The sequence below is a fragment of the Urocampus carinirostris genome, chromosome 10 (assembly GCF_059441175.1).
Source record: "Urocampus carinirostris isolate Australia breed hairy pipefish chromosome 10, RoL_Ucar_1.0, whole genome shotgun sequence".
Classification (NCBI taxonomy): domain Eukaryota; kingdom Metazoa; phylum Chordata; class Actinopteri; order Syngnathiformes; family Syngnathidae; genus Urocampus; species Urocampus carinirostris.
This window is the reverse complement of record NC_142358.1, coordinates 3,317,884-3,334,533: the sequence shown is the minus strand read 5'-3', so window position 1 is coordinate 3,334,533 and position 16,650 is coordinate 3,317,884. Positions and strand designations below refer to the sequence as shown.

Sequence of the window (16,650 nt, the reverse complement as noted above, 5' to 3'; positions counted from 1 at the left end):
ATTAGTTTAACATAAGTCCACCAGGGGGCCGGCAACATGTAAAGGGGGCCTAAGATACCATATATTATTAAAACTATTTCTTCGCACCGTCTTCCTTTGTTAATATCTCAAGTTTCGGTGTGGGCACACGCGGCTAACAGTCAAGTGCTAAAAATGTATAAACAAAAAGTTTTTTCCTTTAAAAATGTGCTGGGTGCAGCTTATAATCAGTTGTTCCTTATAGACCGAATTCTCCAAGAGTTATTGACCATCTTTACCTCCAACTGAATCTGTGGGTGAGGGCACGCTGTCTGCCATGTCCATCAGAGGCTGGATGATGTCCATTTCAAATACGTTGTTCTTTTGCCACAGGTTCAACACGCGCACAATTTTGTTCTGTTGCAAAAACAGAAGAAATGGTTTTACTTTCCAGCCTTTTGACATTATTTATCAAACCCAATCACATTATACCTTATCGTCCTCTGGACAGGTGTAAAGATTCTGGAAGGTGTCTGTAAAGTTTTTCAAAAAGCGAGGACCGAAGACATCCTTGTCTATGCCAAATTGATGACGCGACTGCCGTATGATGGAATCCATCACGTACAAGCCTGGCACTTTGAGCTCTGGTTTACACTGATGACAAGAAATTAATTTCAGGAACTAAGAAAAATTAGCAGATCATGTCAAAACTAGAGCGATATCTTGATTGCATATTATAGCATCTACTTTACATGACCTAATGTCACTTTTAACGCCCGCCAAAAATGTTTGTGTGTCCATTTTGTCTCCAGAAAAAAAGATATATTTTGGTAACGTATACATTTCCTTGAGTACATACCTTCTTGATGAACTTTTCTACAATCTGGACAACATGTTTGTAGAGCTGGTAAAAAAAAAAAAGAAAAAAGAAAAGAAAAAAAAAAAAAGGAAATGAGTTATTGCTGAGAAAGCCACAGCACCGTGAAAATAATGAAACACTTTTCACGGTACAGTAAATATTTAGTAAAAAAACATAACAAAAGGTTCTCTCATATCATTTGTGAACAAAGCTTATTTACCTTGATGGCCTTAATGGCAACCTTTGTGACAGACATCATCTTAGCCCGAGATATCGGCGGCTTCATGTCAATCATGGAGAACAACTGAGGGGTTGCGAACACATCAGTAAAAAAAATAATAATGATAAATTTAATGAAAAAAGCATAATCAGAGTGACAAATATTAAAAATGATCCGTCTGAAATAAGGATGTATAGTAATCTTGCAAATTGCCACTCTCTTGGACTTACTCATAATACAGAAATATAAGAGACAAGTGGTAATGTTTCGGATCTTGCAGTAAAGCAAATGAAGGAAAGCTGGAGAAGAATTTACGCAAAAAAAAAACAAAAACCTTATAGCCACTCTTAACTCTCATCTACATTGTCCACGAGCACAATGTACATATTGTAAAACTATCACTGTTAAGATGCACGTTATGTATGATTAACATAATGATTTTATATGTTTTTATCGCTTAGCACACTTTTGTTTTGTTTTTCCTGTACTGAAAGGAGAAGCCCTCCAGTTTCGTAATACTATTTACTCCCCCCAAAAATGTTTTTGTGTGTCCATTGTTAAGACTCAACACACTGTCAGTGAGCTTCTTTCCAAAATCCTGTATCAGTAGCAACTGGAAGTTATATTTTTTCACCTCAAGGAGCAAGGAATTGAAGCCTAAATTTAGTTTTGTCTTCAAGAGAGATTGGTTGGTTATGTTAGCTGTGTATACAATAGTATAACCAAACGGCAAAAAATAAAAAGTCCACTTTTGTTAACTTGATTGAAAAATTGTGTCTCATAAAACGTTGATCACTGGGTGTAGTCATTGCAGCATGCAAGACACCCAAAGTATTCCTTAAGCAAAGACTAAATAAAAAAATAAAAGCTTACAGTTATTTCAATGTATTGTAGAATAGTTCATTCTATAATAACTGTAAAAAGTAAAGAACATTTCTACTTCAGGGATTTCACCTATCACGGGTTCTTTTGGGAAGTAACCCCAAATTTACCATATTGATTTATCATTAAATGGGATGAAACAGATCTGTTTCCAGTAGTGGACCAAGACAGGAAAACAAATCGCAACTAAAAACGCACTTCAAAGGGAACAGGTAGGAAAAATACCCAATTCTCTCCAATCTTTTCAAATGCCATTTATATTTGGCATGTGAGAAGCCCACAGAATGTGACTACTATATGTTTATATGTTGATGGATGTCACTCAACTTCTTGCGCCTTAACTCTGAAAAGACCGAAATGTTAGTTATTGGTCCATCTAAATGCCGTGACTTGTTTTCAAAAACTGCTCTAAACATTGACCAATGTAAGATAACCCAGAGTGACACAGTAAAAAATGTAGGTGTCATATTTGACCCCGACATGTCCTTTCAAACACACGTGGAGAATATTACTAGAACAGCTTTCTTTCATCTTCGCAAAATTGCTAAAACTCGTTCTATGTTGTCTCAGTCAGATGCGGAAATTATACTTCATGCGTTTGTTACCTCCCGTCTCGATTACTGTAATGCACTACTCTCCAGTCTCCCGAACTCCAAAATCAAGAGCCTTCAGCTGGTACAAAATGCTGCAGCAAGGCTTTTAACTAAGACAAGAAATTTTGATCACATTACCCTGATTTTAGTTAGCCTGCATTGGCTTCCTGTTAGCTTAAGATGTGATTTTAAGGTTCTCTTAGTATTATACAAAATCATGCATGGACTTGCTCCCTCATATCTTTCAGATTTAATTTCCCCTTATGTTCCGGTCCGGAGCCTTCGTTCTAAAAGCGCTGGTCTACTAGTGATTCCAAGAGCCAAGGAGAGTTCTGCAGGTTCGACAGCGTACCGGTGCTGTGGAATGCTCTTCCCCCTGAGATCCGATCTGCAACCTCAGTGGAAATGTTTAAATCTAAGCTTAAAACACACTTCTACTCTATAGCATATGAATAACCTATATTTTTGTTGTTGACAATATCTTCGTATTATTTGTTATTGCAACATCCATTGCAGCCTGGTCATCCTGGAAGGGGGATTACCACATGTGCGGTCCCTTCTCAAGGTTTCTTCATTTTCGTCATGTTGAGGGTTTTTTTGCCCTCATGTAGGTTTTAGACCAGGGGATGGTGTAAGAATAGTCTGTAATAATAGTCTGTGGTTTGCAATAACCTGTGCAGCCCTTTGAGACTCTTTGTGATTAAGGGCTATACAAATAAAAATGACTTGACTTGATGTTAAGGTCAGATAATTGGGCTTGTGGAACATACTGAATAGCCTGTTTGAATGCATGAGCACAAGGAAAACACACAATGAAATTGTGTTCTCAATTTACCCTCTTGTCTCACTTTCAGCCTGACATGATTATCAATTTTAGTTTAGCTCTGCAACTTTCTGAAACAGCACGAATACCAAACCATGAACATCTCATTCATCTGTTAGACTTAATTTATCCAAAAATGCACATTAGGAGATAAACTGCAACATAACTCAAAAGATCGTGTTCAGAATAATGGGATACCCTTTTTGTTGACCTATTTTTGTTGGGCCAAAACTTCTTGAAGGCCAATCTGACTTTAGGGCCTAAACACGTAAACTGTTCAATAGATTAAAAAAAATACTCATACTTCACAGGGTGTACAGACAACAATTTGAACAGATGTGAATAAAGATCTAGTGCCATTTAAAGGACAATTTAATTCTGAAATCACATATAGGTGGCTTGCATGTGTCATGTGAACTTTTAAATGATCACATTGGATTAGAAGTGAGAACGGGAAAAAGTGCAAATGCAAATAAATCCAAGTTACTTTATGAGCTTAGACGTGGTTTCCAAAAGTAGACAAAAGAAAAAGTGGAGTGATTAACATAGACTAGTACTTCATGAAAACTGAACCTCAGACATTGTAAACAACTTGATATAGCGGTAAAACCTATAAACCCTAGACAAGCTTTGAATCTATAAAAGCCTTGAAGCACATAACCAGTCGGTTAGTGGCTGGATGAGAGATGTAAAATCAACTGATAGTGTCATCATTTAGTTCTTGAATGGATAACTACATTTACAGATGACTTCAAGAAAAAACTTGAATTTAATCTACATATCTGGGGATGTTATTACTGACAAATTTTATTGGGGCATTTTTCATTGCAATGTTACCATGCACATACACCTTAGACCGGTCACCAAGCACTTTCTAGGAAACATTTAAGCCTATTAATCCTGACATTATTTTGTCGTTCTTTCCTCTTTAAAGACTTAAGAAATGTTGATTGTAAACAAGTACATGAGGTGCGCAGACTGATTTTTCGTCCCAACATCTTCCATTTCGCTTGTAATCCCAAATGGTGATCACTTAGAAGTCGTGTGACACGGAGTATTTACTGTTCATTGTTGTTTGCACAATGGGTCCTTTTGAAAATTGCAACTGCTAATATTTTTCAGGAGACATCAGTCTCCTGAAAAACGTGTTCCGTTTCCTTATTCACTTAATGCTACAAAAGTCTACGAGCACTACCTTTATGGTCATTTAATCTCCATGTGAAAAGTACACGATGCAAACCCCGGAAGACACACACGTATTTACAAATGGAATTCGTAAAGTGTCGTTTTGTTTAAACATGGGACCTATACGGATGTTTGTCGCACGTAATTTCTGCTGAAGGCAACTCTATAACAAATGACAAATCGTTAAATATACAAAACTGAAACAAAATACCCCAAAAAATAACCCACTGCGTGGCCTGCTAGCAACCTCGTTTTGACAGAAAGGCCTTACTTTACAGACTGGCAAAAATATTCAAATATTTTGAGGCTCAAACTGATCGCACAATATAATGAGCATTGGATTTCAACCTTTATATATATGTATATATATATAATTTCAGGATGAACATTATTTTGAATAGCTAGCAGATGGCTGCCTGTTAACTCGTCGCCTTTCGGACTAGAATTCATAACCACGAGCAAACTGTACCTCCGTGTTGAACGCGTTGACCGCTTCCATTCTTCTTTATTTCGAAATGATTTGGAGAAAAAATATCTTATTCGTGTTCCGTGTCACAATTTCTGTCGACAAATATCACGACGAACATGCTTCTAAGGGAAACGAACGTTTCGAGGATCTCATCTGTTAGCTTAGCATGTTTAAGCTTTTGCTACACACTGTCCCGAAAGACGTGACGGCGGCTGACGAGCGTGTCCGACTTCTTCCTTGATGTTCATTGATTGTTGGGAACAAGGCATAGCTTGGTGGATGACATCACTGTGCGGTTGGAAGGCGAATTGCAGTGGTCTGAGAGGCATGTCTAAACTTTATTTAGCATGTAATCTTTTGTTTTTAGTTTCATTTTTAATTATGCTAAAACATATCAGAAAGATTGGATTGCTGGGATAATGCCAAATAATTACAAGGGTAAAAAGGGAATTACAATAACTTGTTTTCATTAAGTAAAGGATGGTTTCATTCACAGGGTTGGGTAGGGTTACTTTAACTTGATTACTATCAATTACTTTTGGATTACTCCAATACCAAATATGCTAATGAAAGACAAAATAAACTAAATATGAATACAATTATGACTCACAACACGTGGTAAACTTTCTCTCCTGGCTTTGATCTCTTTGATCTCCTGCAATACTAACATAAAATGCGACAAACAAAATAAAAATAAATCCAAACAGCTTGCCAACATCATTTTTGCCGTTCGATGTATTCGGTTACTCCCCAAGCCTGCACAAAATTTAGTCATTTTATTCATATTTTGTAATTTTGTGCAGGCCCTGCCTAAGATACACCACGGGAGATGGTGCCCCTACAACCCAAGTGGTTAAGGGATCCAAACAGACACAAAACAGTACTTACTATATACAATTTGGTTATTTTAATGTTTTTATCTGAGTTACTGGCGGATCAGAGCTTATTGAAAAGGTTTTTATCCCCCTGTATATGGCAAATTTACTTTGCGACCCCCACCACAGAACAAAATCATGTCGTATCCCGGGGGTCTACAGTACATAGATCCCCCCTCCCCTTTTTTTCCCCTCCGCTTGAATCCTGCCTATTTTCAATTCAAGGGCAACTTGCTTAGGACAACACAGCTCAAGTGCATTTCTTCCAAAACTCTGCTGGTTCAGCATTGGTGGAAAACAAGACAAAATGCCCAACTTGACCAGTGAGGAAACCGAAGGCTGGGAATATTATTACGGTTACGTCGATCCAGTCTTAGTGGACGAGAGCAAGTTGAAATACAACAAATGTGAGTCATTTTGGTGGATTAATTTATTTTCATCTTGTGTGATCTAATCAGAGGTTGGTAGGGTAGCCAAAGATTTGACTCAAGTAAAAGTACTGTTACTTCAAAATAATATGACTCAAGTAGAAGTAGAAAGTAGTAATCCAAATAATTACTTGAGTAATAGTAAACAAGTACTTGGTGGAAAAACGACTTAAGTACTGGGTAACTGTAGCAAAGTTGTATTTATTCATCCATCCATCCATTATCTGCACCGCTTATCCTCAGTAGAGTCACGGGGGTGCTGGAGCCCATTCCAGCCATCTTCGGGCAGTGGACACCCTGAACTGGTTGCCAGCCAGTTGCAGGGCACACAGGGACAGACAACTCACTCGCTCATTCACACCTAGGGACAATTATGACCGGCCGATAAACCTGACATGCATGTTTTGAGAATGTGGGAGGAAACCGGAGCGCCCGGAGGAAACCCACGCAAGCACGGGGAGAACATGCAAACTCCGCACAGGAAGGTTGGTAGCTGGATTTGAACCCATGACCTCAGAACTGTGCCGCACACGTGCTAACCACTGCGCTGCCGTGCTGCCCAAATGTATTTATTGATTTAAAAAAAAAAAAAAAAAAAAAAAAAAAAAAAAAACAATCAGATTATTAAATCATCAAGTCCATCTAATCCAACAATAAATGACAAGTCTATGTAACTGTAAGTCTGTGAACTCAGACAGTTTGTTTGGGTGAATTTTGTGGATTAAAAACTGTGTATTTAAGTGAAGTTACAGCTATATACACTGTGCATATAGTTCGCAGTTCACAGATCCCTTAACCACCAGGGCATGTGACAATACTGATAGTAGATCCTAATTCACTGGGGAAAAACTATTGAGTTTGAACAATTTTTATTGACACTTTTAACAGCAAATAAACACAAACACATTCACAATTTATCATATTCTAACAATATGAGGAAAAACTATTTGTTCTAAAATTTTGAGTAATAAAATAATCACATTGACCAAACACATTGCATGACTTGTGACTTTCATATTGTTATGCCCCTGGATGTGATTAATGATGCACTCAGTCGCTGATAAGTCTCGTTGCCAATTTGATAACAAAAAAAAACATTCACACAAGAGCTACTGTTTGTTTTATGTTATATATTACATTTAAATGAAGACATTGTAACACTGTTGGTCATAATCCCCACCGTTCACTTTCACACACAGACTCACTTCAAAGCACAAAACGTCCGAACTTTCGCATCTGTCGTCTCCCCCTTCTCTTGCAACACGTCCAATCTTAGAGGGTCCATTTGTGGACAAACAACAGCAACTTAAGTAACAGACATTACCATATGTTTGTTGAAGTAAAAACTTTGTGGCGATGACGCTACGTTCTTTTGTGATGTATTAAAGTCTCTTTGTTATGTATATTTTTATATTTTATATTTATATTCAAATAATTTATGTGTTTAAATGAATAATTAACTAGATGGGTAAATAGAATTATTCCATCAAAAAATAAAGGAATAAGAGATTTAAAAAGAGTTCCATACAATTTATAATAAGTTCCCTAAATACATAGGTAATTAAATAAAATGGCACTATAAAAATACATCTATCCATCTATCTACCTTGGTCATATCCCTCAAAAGGGGTGACCGACAGCAAGACAAACACATACAATAACAAAGAAAATAAAAAGGGAAAAAATAGCAACAAAAAAAACCCACACACAAACATCATTGGACCATGGCCAACCCAAATGCCAACAAGTTAGGCACCTCAGCACCTAAGTCGGTCATGCTTTCGTCCCTCCAGATGAAAAATACATAAATGAAATAAATACTTCGATGGAAAGATGACAAACGGAACCGTACCACATACGGTATTTAAAAAAAAAGTTTCTAACCCTGATCACAGCTGTCACCTGGTGGTTGGTTGGGTCACTGGTCAACTCTAAACAAAAAGAAACAGAATACATAAATAATGCGCCTTAGCAGAGACAGACAGACGCGTACTTACGTAGAGGGGATTTAAGTAACGGGTTCAATGTAGCCTAAGGTAGCAGAGTAAGGGTACACTTTCTTCTAAACAGATCTACTCAAGTAAAAATAAAAAGTGTCGTGATTTAAAAAAAGTTTTTGAATTGCAAAATGTCCCAATACATGCTAAAGTAAATGTTACAGAGCAAGTGCAACTCGTCGCTAGTCAAGTAATGTTAATTTGTATCACCGTTAATCCTAAGAAGTCTGAAAGGGCTTTACAGACAATGCACAGACATCGTCAACATGATGTATACAGTATGTAATATAACAATGTCCGTTGACAGCTTCTAGATGACAACATCATTAATAAGCTATTGAATCTAAGTGTGTTTTAAGCCTAGATTTAAACACTGATCAATGTTAATTTTCAGACTCGATTGTGATTGCGTTTTGGGTCACACTGGCTACCTTTGTGGGGGTCCTCTTCCTCTCTTTGAATCTCATGGCAGGCAACGCTTGTTTGAAACGGTGAGTTACATGCTACATTAATTGATCGAAAATTCCTCAAATGTACTCTATCCATCCATCCATCCATCCATTATCTACACCGCTTTTCCTTAGTAGGGTCGCAAGGGTGTTGGAGCCCATTCCAGATGTCTTCGGGCAGTGGGCAGGGGACACCCAAGAACTGGTTGCCAGCCAATCGCAGGGCACACAGGGCATACAATTTGCTCACTCATTCACACCTAGGGACAATTTGGACTGGCCAATTAAGCTGAAATGTATGTTTTTGGAATGTGGGAGGAAACCTGAGTGCCCGGAGGAAACCCACGCAAGCACGGGGAGAACATGCAAACCACACAGGAGGTTTGATCTCATCACCTCAGAATTGTGCCGCACGCACGCTAACCACTGCGCCGCCGTCCTGCCCCCAAATGCACTAGGCAATCCATTAAAAAGGTATCAATGTTAAAAACAGTACACAAGAGCTTTGCCTTAAACAAATAGTACGGTGCTAAAACATGAAAAGCACAATGATAAAACAGCTAAACCAAATTTTACTGTGTTATAAACAAGGCATAAGTAAGCTAAGCGGTTGAATAAGGACCCGCAACCACTATGGGGCCACAAAAAGTAGTTAACTTTTTTGCTGCCAACATTGTCCATATTGGCGTGTCCATTCTAAAATACTTCTACAGAAATACAACACAAATAGAATAGAATAGAATTTACTTTATTGTCATTCTTTGTAACCATGCACACAGAACGAAATACTACACAATAACTGCAAAACTAAATATCAAATATAGTGCTTAAAACAGGGACCTCATATATGATTTTACTTTCATTCTGAAAATAAAAAATAGTGTAGAATTACTACAAAAATACTACTACAGTAATCTCATCTCATCAGCTGCACCGCTTATCCCAAGTAGGGTTGCGAGGGTGCTGGAGCCCATCCCAGCAATCATCGGGCAGTGGGCAGGGGACACCCTGAACTAGTTGCCAGCCAATCGCAAGGCACACAGGGACAGACAATAGTAATACATTATTAAACTAGACAATTCCCGCTGCAATTGTAAGAGTTGTGATTGATCTGGAAGATGATCCCGGTATGTATATATAACCCCGGTTGTTAGCATTTTGAGTAAGCATAAAGTTTTTAACTCAGAGAGATGTTTCTGTCATTTTTTACTTGGTTCTGTGGGGGGACTCCGCCCCCCCACACCTTCCCGGTACTGGTGTGTTCATTTGAGATGGGCCCACAACCGTTAACAAGGATATGCCTTGTGGAGGTCTAAAAAACACATTCATGGTAATAACGTAGTAATAACACTATCATTACACGTTAACATCACTTTCTAGCATGTACCCATTAGCCTAACTCATCAACATGAGGCCATTAGCATAACTTGTAAATATGAAGTCTTTAAAATATTGTTATTACCAAAGTTTTTTAGTATAAAGAAGTTAGCATTTAGCTGTAAGCATCACTTTTTAGTATATATCCATTAGCATAACTCATTAACGTGGAACCATTAGCATAATTTGTAAAGTGCTACACTAAACAGAAAAAAAAATCACATGCCAAAAAGGCAAATACTGATGAAAAAGAGGACACGAAAACTGGTACAGTATTACAAGGAACAAACTGAAGTGCATGTCAGTTCTAAAACTCTCCCAAAAAGGAGTGTGAAAAGAAAGGAGGCGATCAAACTCCTAACTAAGCACAGACTCAAAGATGCCTGTTACATCTCTGAAATATCAAACATTGTTCCTGTAGTTGTAAGTGCTCACATAGGCACAATTCTTGTTTCTTACTCAAGCTTTGTTACTCAAACTGAAAGTGCATCTCTACTGAACTTAAACTAGGAACTTGCAGATATTGCGGACAGAGGATTGTCACCTACCACATGGTCATTCATCTGACAAATAAGACGACTAGGAGGCCTGATGGACTGGCGGACCCTAAGACCATAACGGTTAGGTTGAGCACAAATAACCTGAGCTTGAAGGTCTGGGGCAGTCAAGTCTAAACAGTCAGTATCAGGGGAGTCTGCGTCCAGATGGTCAGTGTTCAATGGGGTCTCGTCTGGGAGACCCATACCCAAAGGGATCATGTTTTCAGAGCACTGTGATGGGCTTTCCGTATTGTCACTTGAAGTATGGTCAACATCTTGTTCGGGGATGTGCTGACTTCCTCGACTGGATGTATCAACACTGCGAGAGTCGGACTGGGCATCAGATCTGCTGTCTAGTGAGTTATCCTCTACCTCTGGATGAACTTGCTCTTCACCTGCCTGTATCACCCAGTTTACTGTACGGACATCACTGTCTTCAACCGCGTCAGGTAAATCAGGGCATACATCACTTCCATGCATAGCAGCGTCAGACTCTGAGTGTTCAGATTCGCTGGCCAGATCATCCTCACAGGGCAAGAAGCTAACAGAGAGCAGCAAATTCCTGTGAACTACCTTCTCTTTGCCCGTCAGACAATCCTTGACTCTGTAGACATTGAGATCAGGCTTGACTGATATGACTTCATACGGGGTTGACTCCCACTTATCTGCAACTTTGCGTTTCCCCGGGACACCTCTGTTGGCGATCAACACCCGGTCTCCCACGACGAGAGGTGATCCTTTGGCCCTACGGTTGTACAGCTTGGCATGACGAGTCTGTTCTCTGAGAGTATTCCTCTGTACAATTTGAGCAGCTTCATGTAGATCTTTCTTCAGATGGCGTACAAAGTCAGAGTAGCTGACAACAGCATCATTGGTATTAGCATGTTGAAACATGACATCGACAGGGAGACGAGGGATCCTACTAAACACTAGGTAAAACGGTGCAAACCCTGTTGTCTCATGCTCTGTGCAGTTATAGCAGAATGTGAGCTGCTGCAGCATTTGTGGCCACTTTGCTTTGGGCTGAGGGGGAAGGGTTCTGATCATATCTCCCAATGTTCGGTTGAATCGTTCTGCGATACCATTTCCCATGGGGTGGTACGGAGTGGTATGGGATTTCTGCACCCCTGCCATCTCTAGAAGCTCTTTGATCAGTTTGCTCTCAAAATTAGCTCCCTGATTAGAGTGGATACGCCGTGGGAAACCATAGACAAGGAAGAAATCCTGCCACAGACGGCGAGCAACTTGTTTGGCGGTTTGATTTCTGCAAGGGAAGGCGTGCGCCATCTTGGAGAAATGATCAGTTACGACCAGGACATCTACAGACTTGTTCTCTTGCTCAGCAGTCCAAAAGTCTATACAGACCAACTCCATAGGCTCAGAGGTGACTATGTTCTTGAGTGGTGCACGGTTGTGTGGTTCCGGTGTTTTCCCTACTACACAGCGCTGACAGGATTTGACATAATTCACAACATCACGTTCCATGCCATTCCAGAAGAATCGTTGCCTCACCAGAGACAAGGTACGGTTCTGGCCTTGGTGACCTGCTGAGTCATGTAAACCTCTGTTTCAATGAATCAGGCACCACAACTCTGTCCGTGGGATTAAAGACTTTAACAGGCACCCATCCATCTCCCCAGAGTGGAGTAACAACTCCTCCGACAAGGACTTGTCTGGGCGCAGCCTTAGATTGGGTTGGCTCAACGACCACTGTGCTGCCCGCTGATGCCCCGGCCAACTCAGGTAACTTGCCCCAAATAACGTACTCGGTCCGTGGATTCAGCGTCACGCAACTCTTGATCTTTACTGTCCCTACCTTGTCTGGAATGCAATCACCTCTCCATCTCTCTGTGTTGGAAAGCATTGACAGGAATTGACTGTGGTTATCGGACAGACCGTTGTCAGGAGTGGAAACTAATCTCCAATAGCCATCAGTACTTTTCAATTGAGTCAAAATATATTTGATGGCATTGCTGCCAAGGATCATCTGTTCTGTCTGGCCTGGCACCACCATTACTGGTATTATCATTTGGCACCCGTAAACTGTGACGTGAATGTCGTACATATCTCTGGGAGAAACTTGGTGTCCACCGCAGCCTACAATGACATAATCATCGGCCGTGTAACTCATCATATCAGTGAATTGCTGCAGGAGGTACTTAGCTGTGTCCTCACTTACTGTACAAGCCATCGACCCGCTGTCCAACAGCGCTCTGAAAGTGGGGCCTTCTTGCACAAGTACAGGTGTGTAAAACAGTTCGTCAGTCTCCGCTATTCTCTGAAACCCCTGAAAGATCAGCTTCTTCGATGGAGGTATCTTGTTGCTATACAACTCATAAATTGATTTATTGTCTTGCATGTCAGGCTTCACATTAGTGGTGGGAGGTATACTCAGTTGATCTGCACTGTTCTCCCCTAAGCGCAGATCAGTTAGTTTCCCTGAGGCAGCGGGACAACTTTCGTCACTGGACAATCACGTCGAGAATGCCCTGGGGCATGGCAGTGAAAGCAAAGGTTTTTGTCTCGGCAATGAGAGAGAGCACTGTGTTCGACTTCTTTGCAAATGATACATGGGTTGGCAGTGAAACCATTTATTCTGGCTCCAGGTCGCCTGGTTGGAGCTCCCCCTCTCTCTTGAAACTGGTTCGAGGTAACACGTATCAGAACTTTCTCCAACATACTAATAACGTCCGTTAGAGAGACATACTGTGGGCTCGAAGTCTGAGGTGGCTCGTGCACGAGGGTTGGACCATGGTTCACCTCAGCTTTGTGTACGGCAATTTCCGCTCTATTCGCAGGTTGTTGTAGGGAATCTGCTTTGTAGCTCTTCTCAGCGTGGTATTCATTCAGCACCTCTAGTACCTCACATGCTGACCACTTTTCGATGGTTTTTGATCTGTAAGTGAGTGCCAGTTCCTTGCATGGGCAGTTCCTAATAAACATGCGAGTAACCTCTATTTCAGGGTTGTCAAATGTTTTGCCCTGCTCTCTCAAGCACTCAGAGGCAAGGTCAGCTGCTCTGTTTAGTCTCAGCCAGTAGTCATAGGGGTCTTCCTGGTCTTTGGGCAAAGTTGAATAAAAGTCAGCTAAAGGGACAGCAGAGTACTTGGTACAGCTAAAGTATTTCCTGAGAAGACTATAAATCATGTCAGGGCGGGTATAGACGTCTATATTACTGTTTCTAATGCTAAACCTAACTACATCTTTAGCTTTTCCTCTCAAATGTATAAGGATTTCCTCTGCTTGCTCTTCAAGTCTCACATCACTCCTTTTTATAAATGTCCTCATTAGATCTTCCCACTCATGTATTGTTATTGAGTCTGAGCCATCCCCAATAAATGACGGCGGTTCCTTAACCTTTCTCTGCGTAACCACCTGACTCAATCTGTTTGCTACATCTTGTGTGGCAGCAGCGTTAGGAGCTACTATATTATGTGACTGTATATTTGAGAATATGCTATCAGCCAATTTATGTCCTATCTCCTGAATAATATTTGTCATGTGATCAGCTAAACCCTCAGAAATTTCACTCGTGGAATTTGGCGTAGATGTGGGTCTGACCTGAGGTGAAGGTAGGCTAGCATGTTGGTCAGCTGCATTATGGGTGCTCACACTGGAACTTGCCTCTACTCTATGTGTAGCACCACCTGGGGTAGAACTATTATCAGAGGGGATGGGGGTAAACATGCCCCTGCCCCTGCCAAAGTGAATAGGTGTGTCAAATTGTGGAGCTAACACATTGCTCTGATTAAACATGTTTCAAAGATTAACAGAAAAAAATGTAAATAAGTCAAAATCACAAAATAAATCAGCAGCCTTCGTATCACTGTGACACTGCACTGTAATGAGCTAAACAATATTGCTCATGTAACTAAAATTTCAAATACTGTGAGCTCATGTGGCAGGTAGGACAGTCCTCGGTTCGGCGAGTTTGATAGAAGTCACGGGTCACGGCACCAATGTAACCGCGTTGTACGTGTCCCACCAAAGATCCACATTCACGCTGGACTGGATGATGAGGTTTTTATTACAGTTCTGCAAATGGATGAGTCACAACATTAGCTTTTTCTGCTGGGTCTGATCTCTTTGATCTCTTTGTAGTACTCTGGTAAAACTGACAACAAAGCATATCAAAGAGCTGTCTTTTCACTTTACAGAAAATACATTTTAGAATATCACAATACATTTATAAATCTTTGCATTTTAACAAGATACTTTTAACAAGAGATCGTATAGTGGATTTTTAACGTTTACAATGAATTCAACATGTTTTTCTTTACTCTGAATTTTAACCAACATCATCCTTTTTTTAATGTATATGAGAAATAGGAATAAAAACAATAATGAGTATAAAAATGGGTACAATTTACCTGCAAATGGATGAGTCACAACATTAGCTTTTTCTGCTGGGTCTGATCTCTTTGATCTCTACAAGGGGAATTAAGATTTAGTAAAACAGAAACAAAACGAAAATAAACCTAAACAGCTTGACAATATCAATCACATTACTATGCATGGTGAGAGATTTGTCAGCTGGGGTTATAAAGTTTAAATTTAACTTATTTTGTGGAGCACCAAAAGATATGTCTTACCTTTGTAGTACTCTGGTAAAACTGACAAAACCCCGCCTCCTGGTCACATGTTAGAAGCCAAAACCAAATCCCACCCCATACCAGCAGATGGCACTGTTGGACTCAGCATTGCAGGACATTTACCAAAAACTATACACATATTTTAGCAGGAATTTCAATAAAATAAAAGTTATTATTATACCCGTTACACATCCACACACTAACCCACTAACACTGTACCAGGTCAATTCATATTCTAACAGAGTAAACAAAATACATTTTTTTACATGAGAGTAATGCTATTTAATCGATTAATCATATTATATTGCTTAAAGTAGTTGGGGGGAGGCAGCAGATTAAAAATATAAGTGATTTTAAAACTTCCACTTACTAAATACGATTTTTTTTCATCTGGGCTACCAGGGGCTTGGAACGTATTAACTAGGGCAATTGCTACAAAAATTTATCCTGGCGATCCCCACCTTAGAAGAAATTGATGTCTTATCCTGGGGGTCAATTGTATTTCTATAAAAACATAGAAAAATCTACCATTAATCAGTAATCCAAATGTCTTAATGTCTTGACATTGTGCATGCATGCGAACCCTGGCCACCAGGAGGAATTAATGACTCAAGCATTTTTGCTGTCCGACCATCATAAAGTTCATGGGTGACAAACAAGTTTGACACAAAGAGACGAAATTTTTAACTGTGAGAGTCAAAGAGCCACACCACGCACTGACCTGCCATGAGACAGACAGACACACACAAACACACACAATTAAAAACATTATTTCCCATAACACACTCCTCTCCTTACAATACAACAAGTATTGTTCTTGTGTTGATTTCAAAGAAAGTGTCCACCCTCAATACACACACAAAAAATAAACACGAAACAAGGCAAAAAGCCACAGTATATGGAAAATATGATGAGGCTGAGAGCCGCATTCTTATTGGCCAAGAGCCGCATACGGCTCTAGAGCCACGTGTTCGCCACCTCTGATATAGTTAAAAGCTTTATAAATGTATGCATTGTTAGATTTTTGTGAATTGTCAATTCACTGTGCAATAGTTATTAAATGGACTAAAACACATCTTTTTACAGGAAACGTCGAAGCACACGTCAAAGGAGGAACACATCATCCAGTTTAATATGAACAAAAATGAAAATAAAATTGTATATAAAAAAAAAAAAAAAACAGGATATTTTCCATCTGTTTTTTTCCTGTGATGTTGCGCAACGTTTATGGTTTCATGGCTAGAAAGTGGTGACAGACAGCCCTCACGGCCGATTGAGGATTTATTTCAGTCCGCTTTTGCCCGCCTGCGGTCACCATGGCGATGTGAGACAGGAAGTGTTGAGGCGGCTCGGCTCCTCCCCAAACATCATGTATATACAGAGACAGAAGGGACAAGCCTGCCT

At 39.9% G+C, this 16,650-nt stretch overlaps 2 protein-coding genes and 1 long non-coding RNA gene across 4 annotated transcripts in view; 1 reads left to right on the top strand and 2 right to left on the bottom strand.

The window, feature by feature from the left end:
* Positions 1-5,244, bottom strand: part of LOC148357503 (SR-related and CTD-associated factor 4-like) — a 25,764-nt gene extending 20,520 nt beyond the window's left edge. The window contains exons 1-5 of the mRNA XM_088346112.1: positions 4,990-5,244; positions 1,038-1,121; positions 818-862; positions 451-612; positions 258-375 (exon numbers count right to left, since the gene is read on the bottom strand). Coding sequence (XP_088202238.1) covers positions 258-375; positions 451-612; positions 818-862; positions 1,038-1,121; positions 4,990-5,019 — 439 coding nt within the window. The 5' untranslated portion in view covers positions 5,020-5,244. The remainder of the gene's footprint in view (positions 1-257; positions 376-450; positions 613-817; positions 863-1,037; positions 1,122-4,989) is intronic.
* LOC148357502 (uncharacterized) lies at positions 4,827-16,363 on the top strand. Its single transcript, XR_015851565.1, has 3 exons — positions 4,827-5,314; positions 8,684-8,780; positions 16,333-16,363. It is a non-coding gene; the product is annotated as an uncharacterized LOC148357502 (long non-coding RNA).
* Positions 14,664-16,650, bottom strand: part of urb1 (URB1 ribosome biogenesis homolog) — a 72,556-nt gene continuing 70,569 nt past the window's right edge. For both annotated transcript variants that reach the window (XM_088346108.1, XM_088346111.1), the window contains one exon: positions 14,664-16,650. In XM_088346108.1, coding sequence (XP_088202234.1) covers positions 16,472-16,650 — 179 coding nt within the window. In that variant the 3' untranslated portion in view covers positions 14,664-16,471.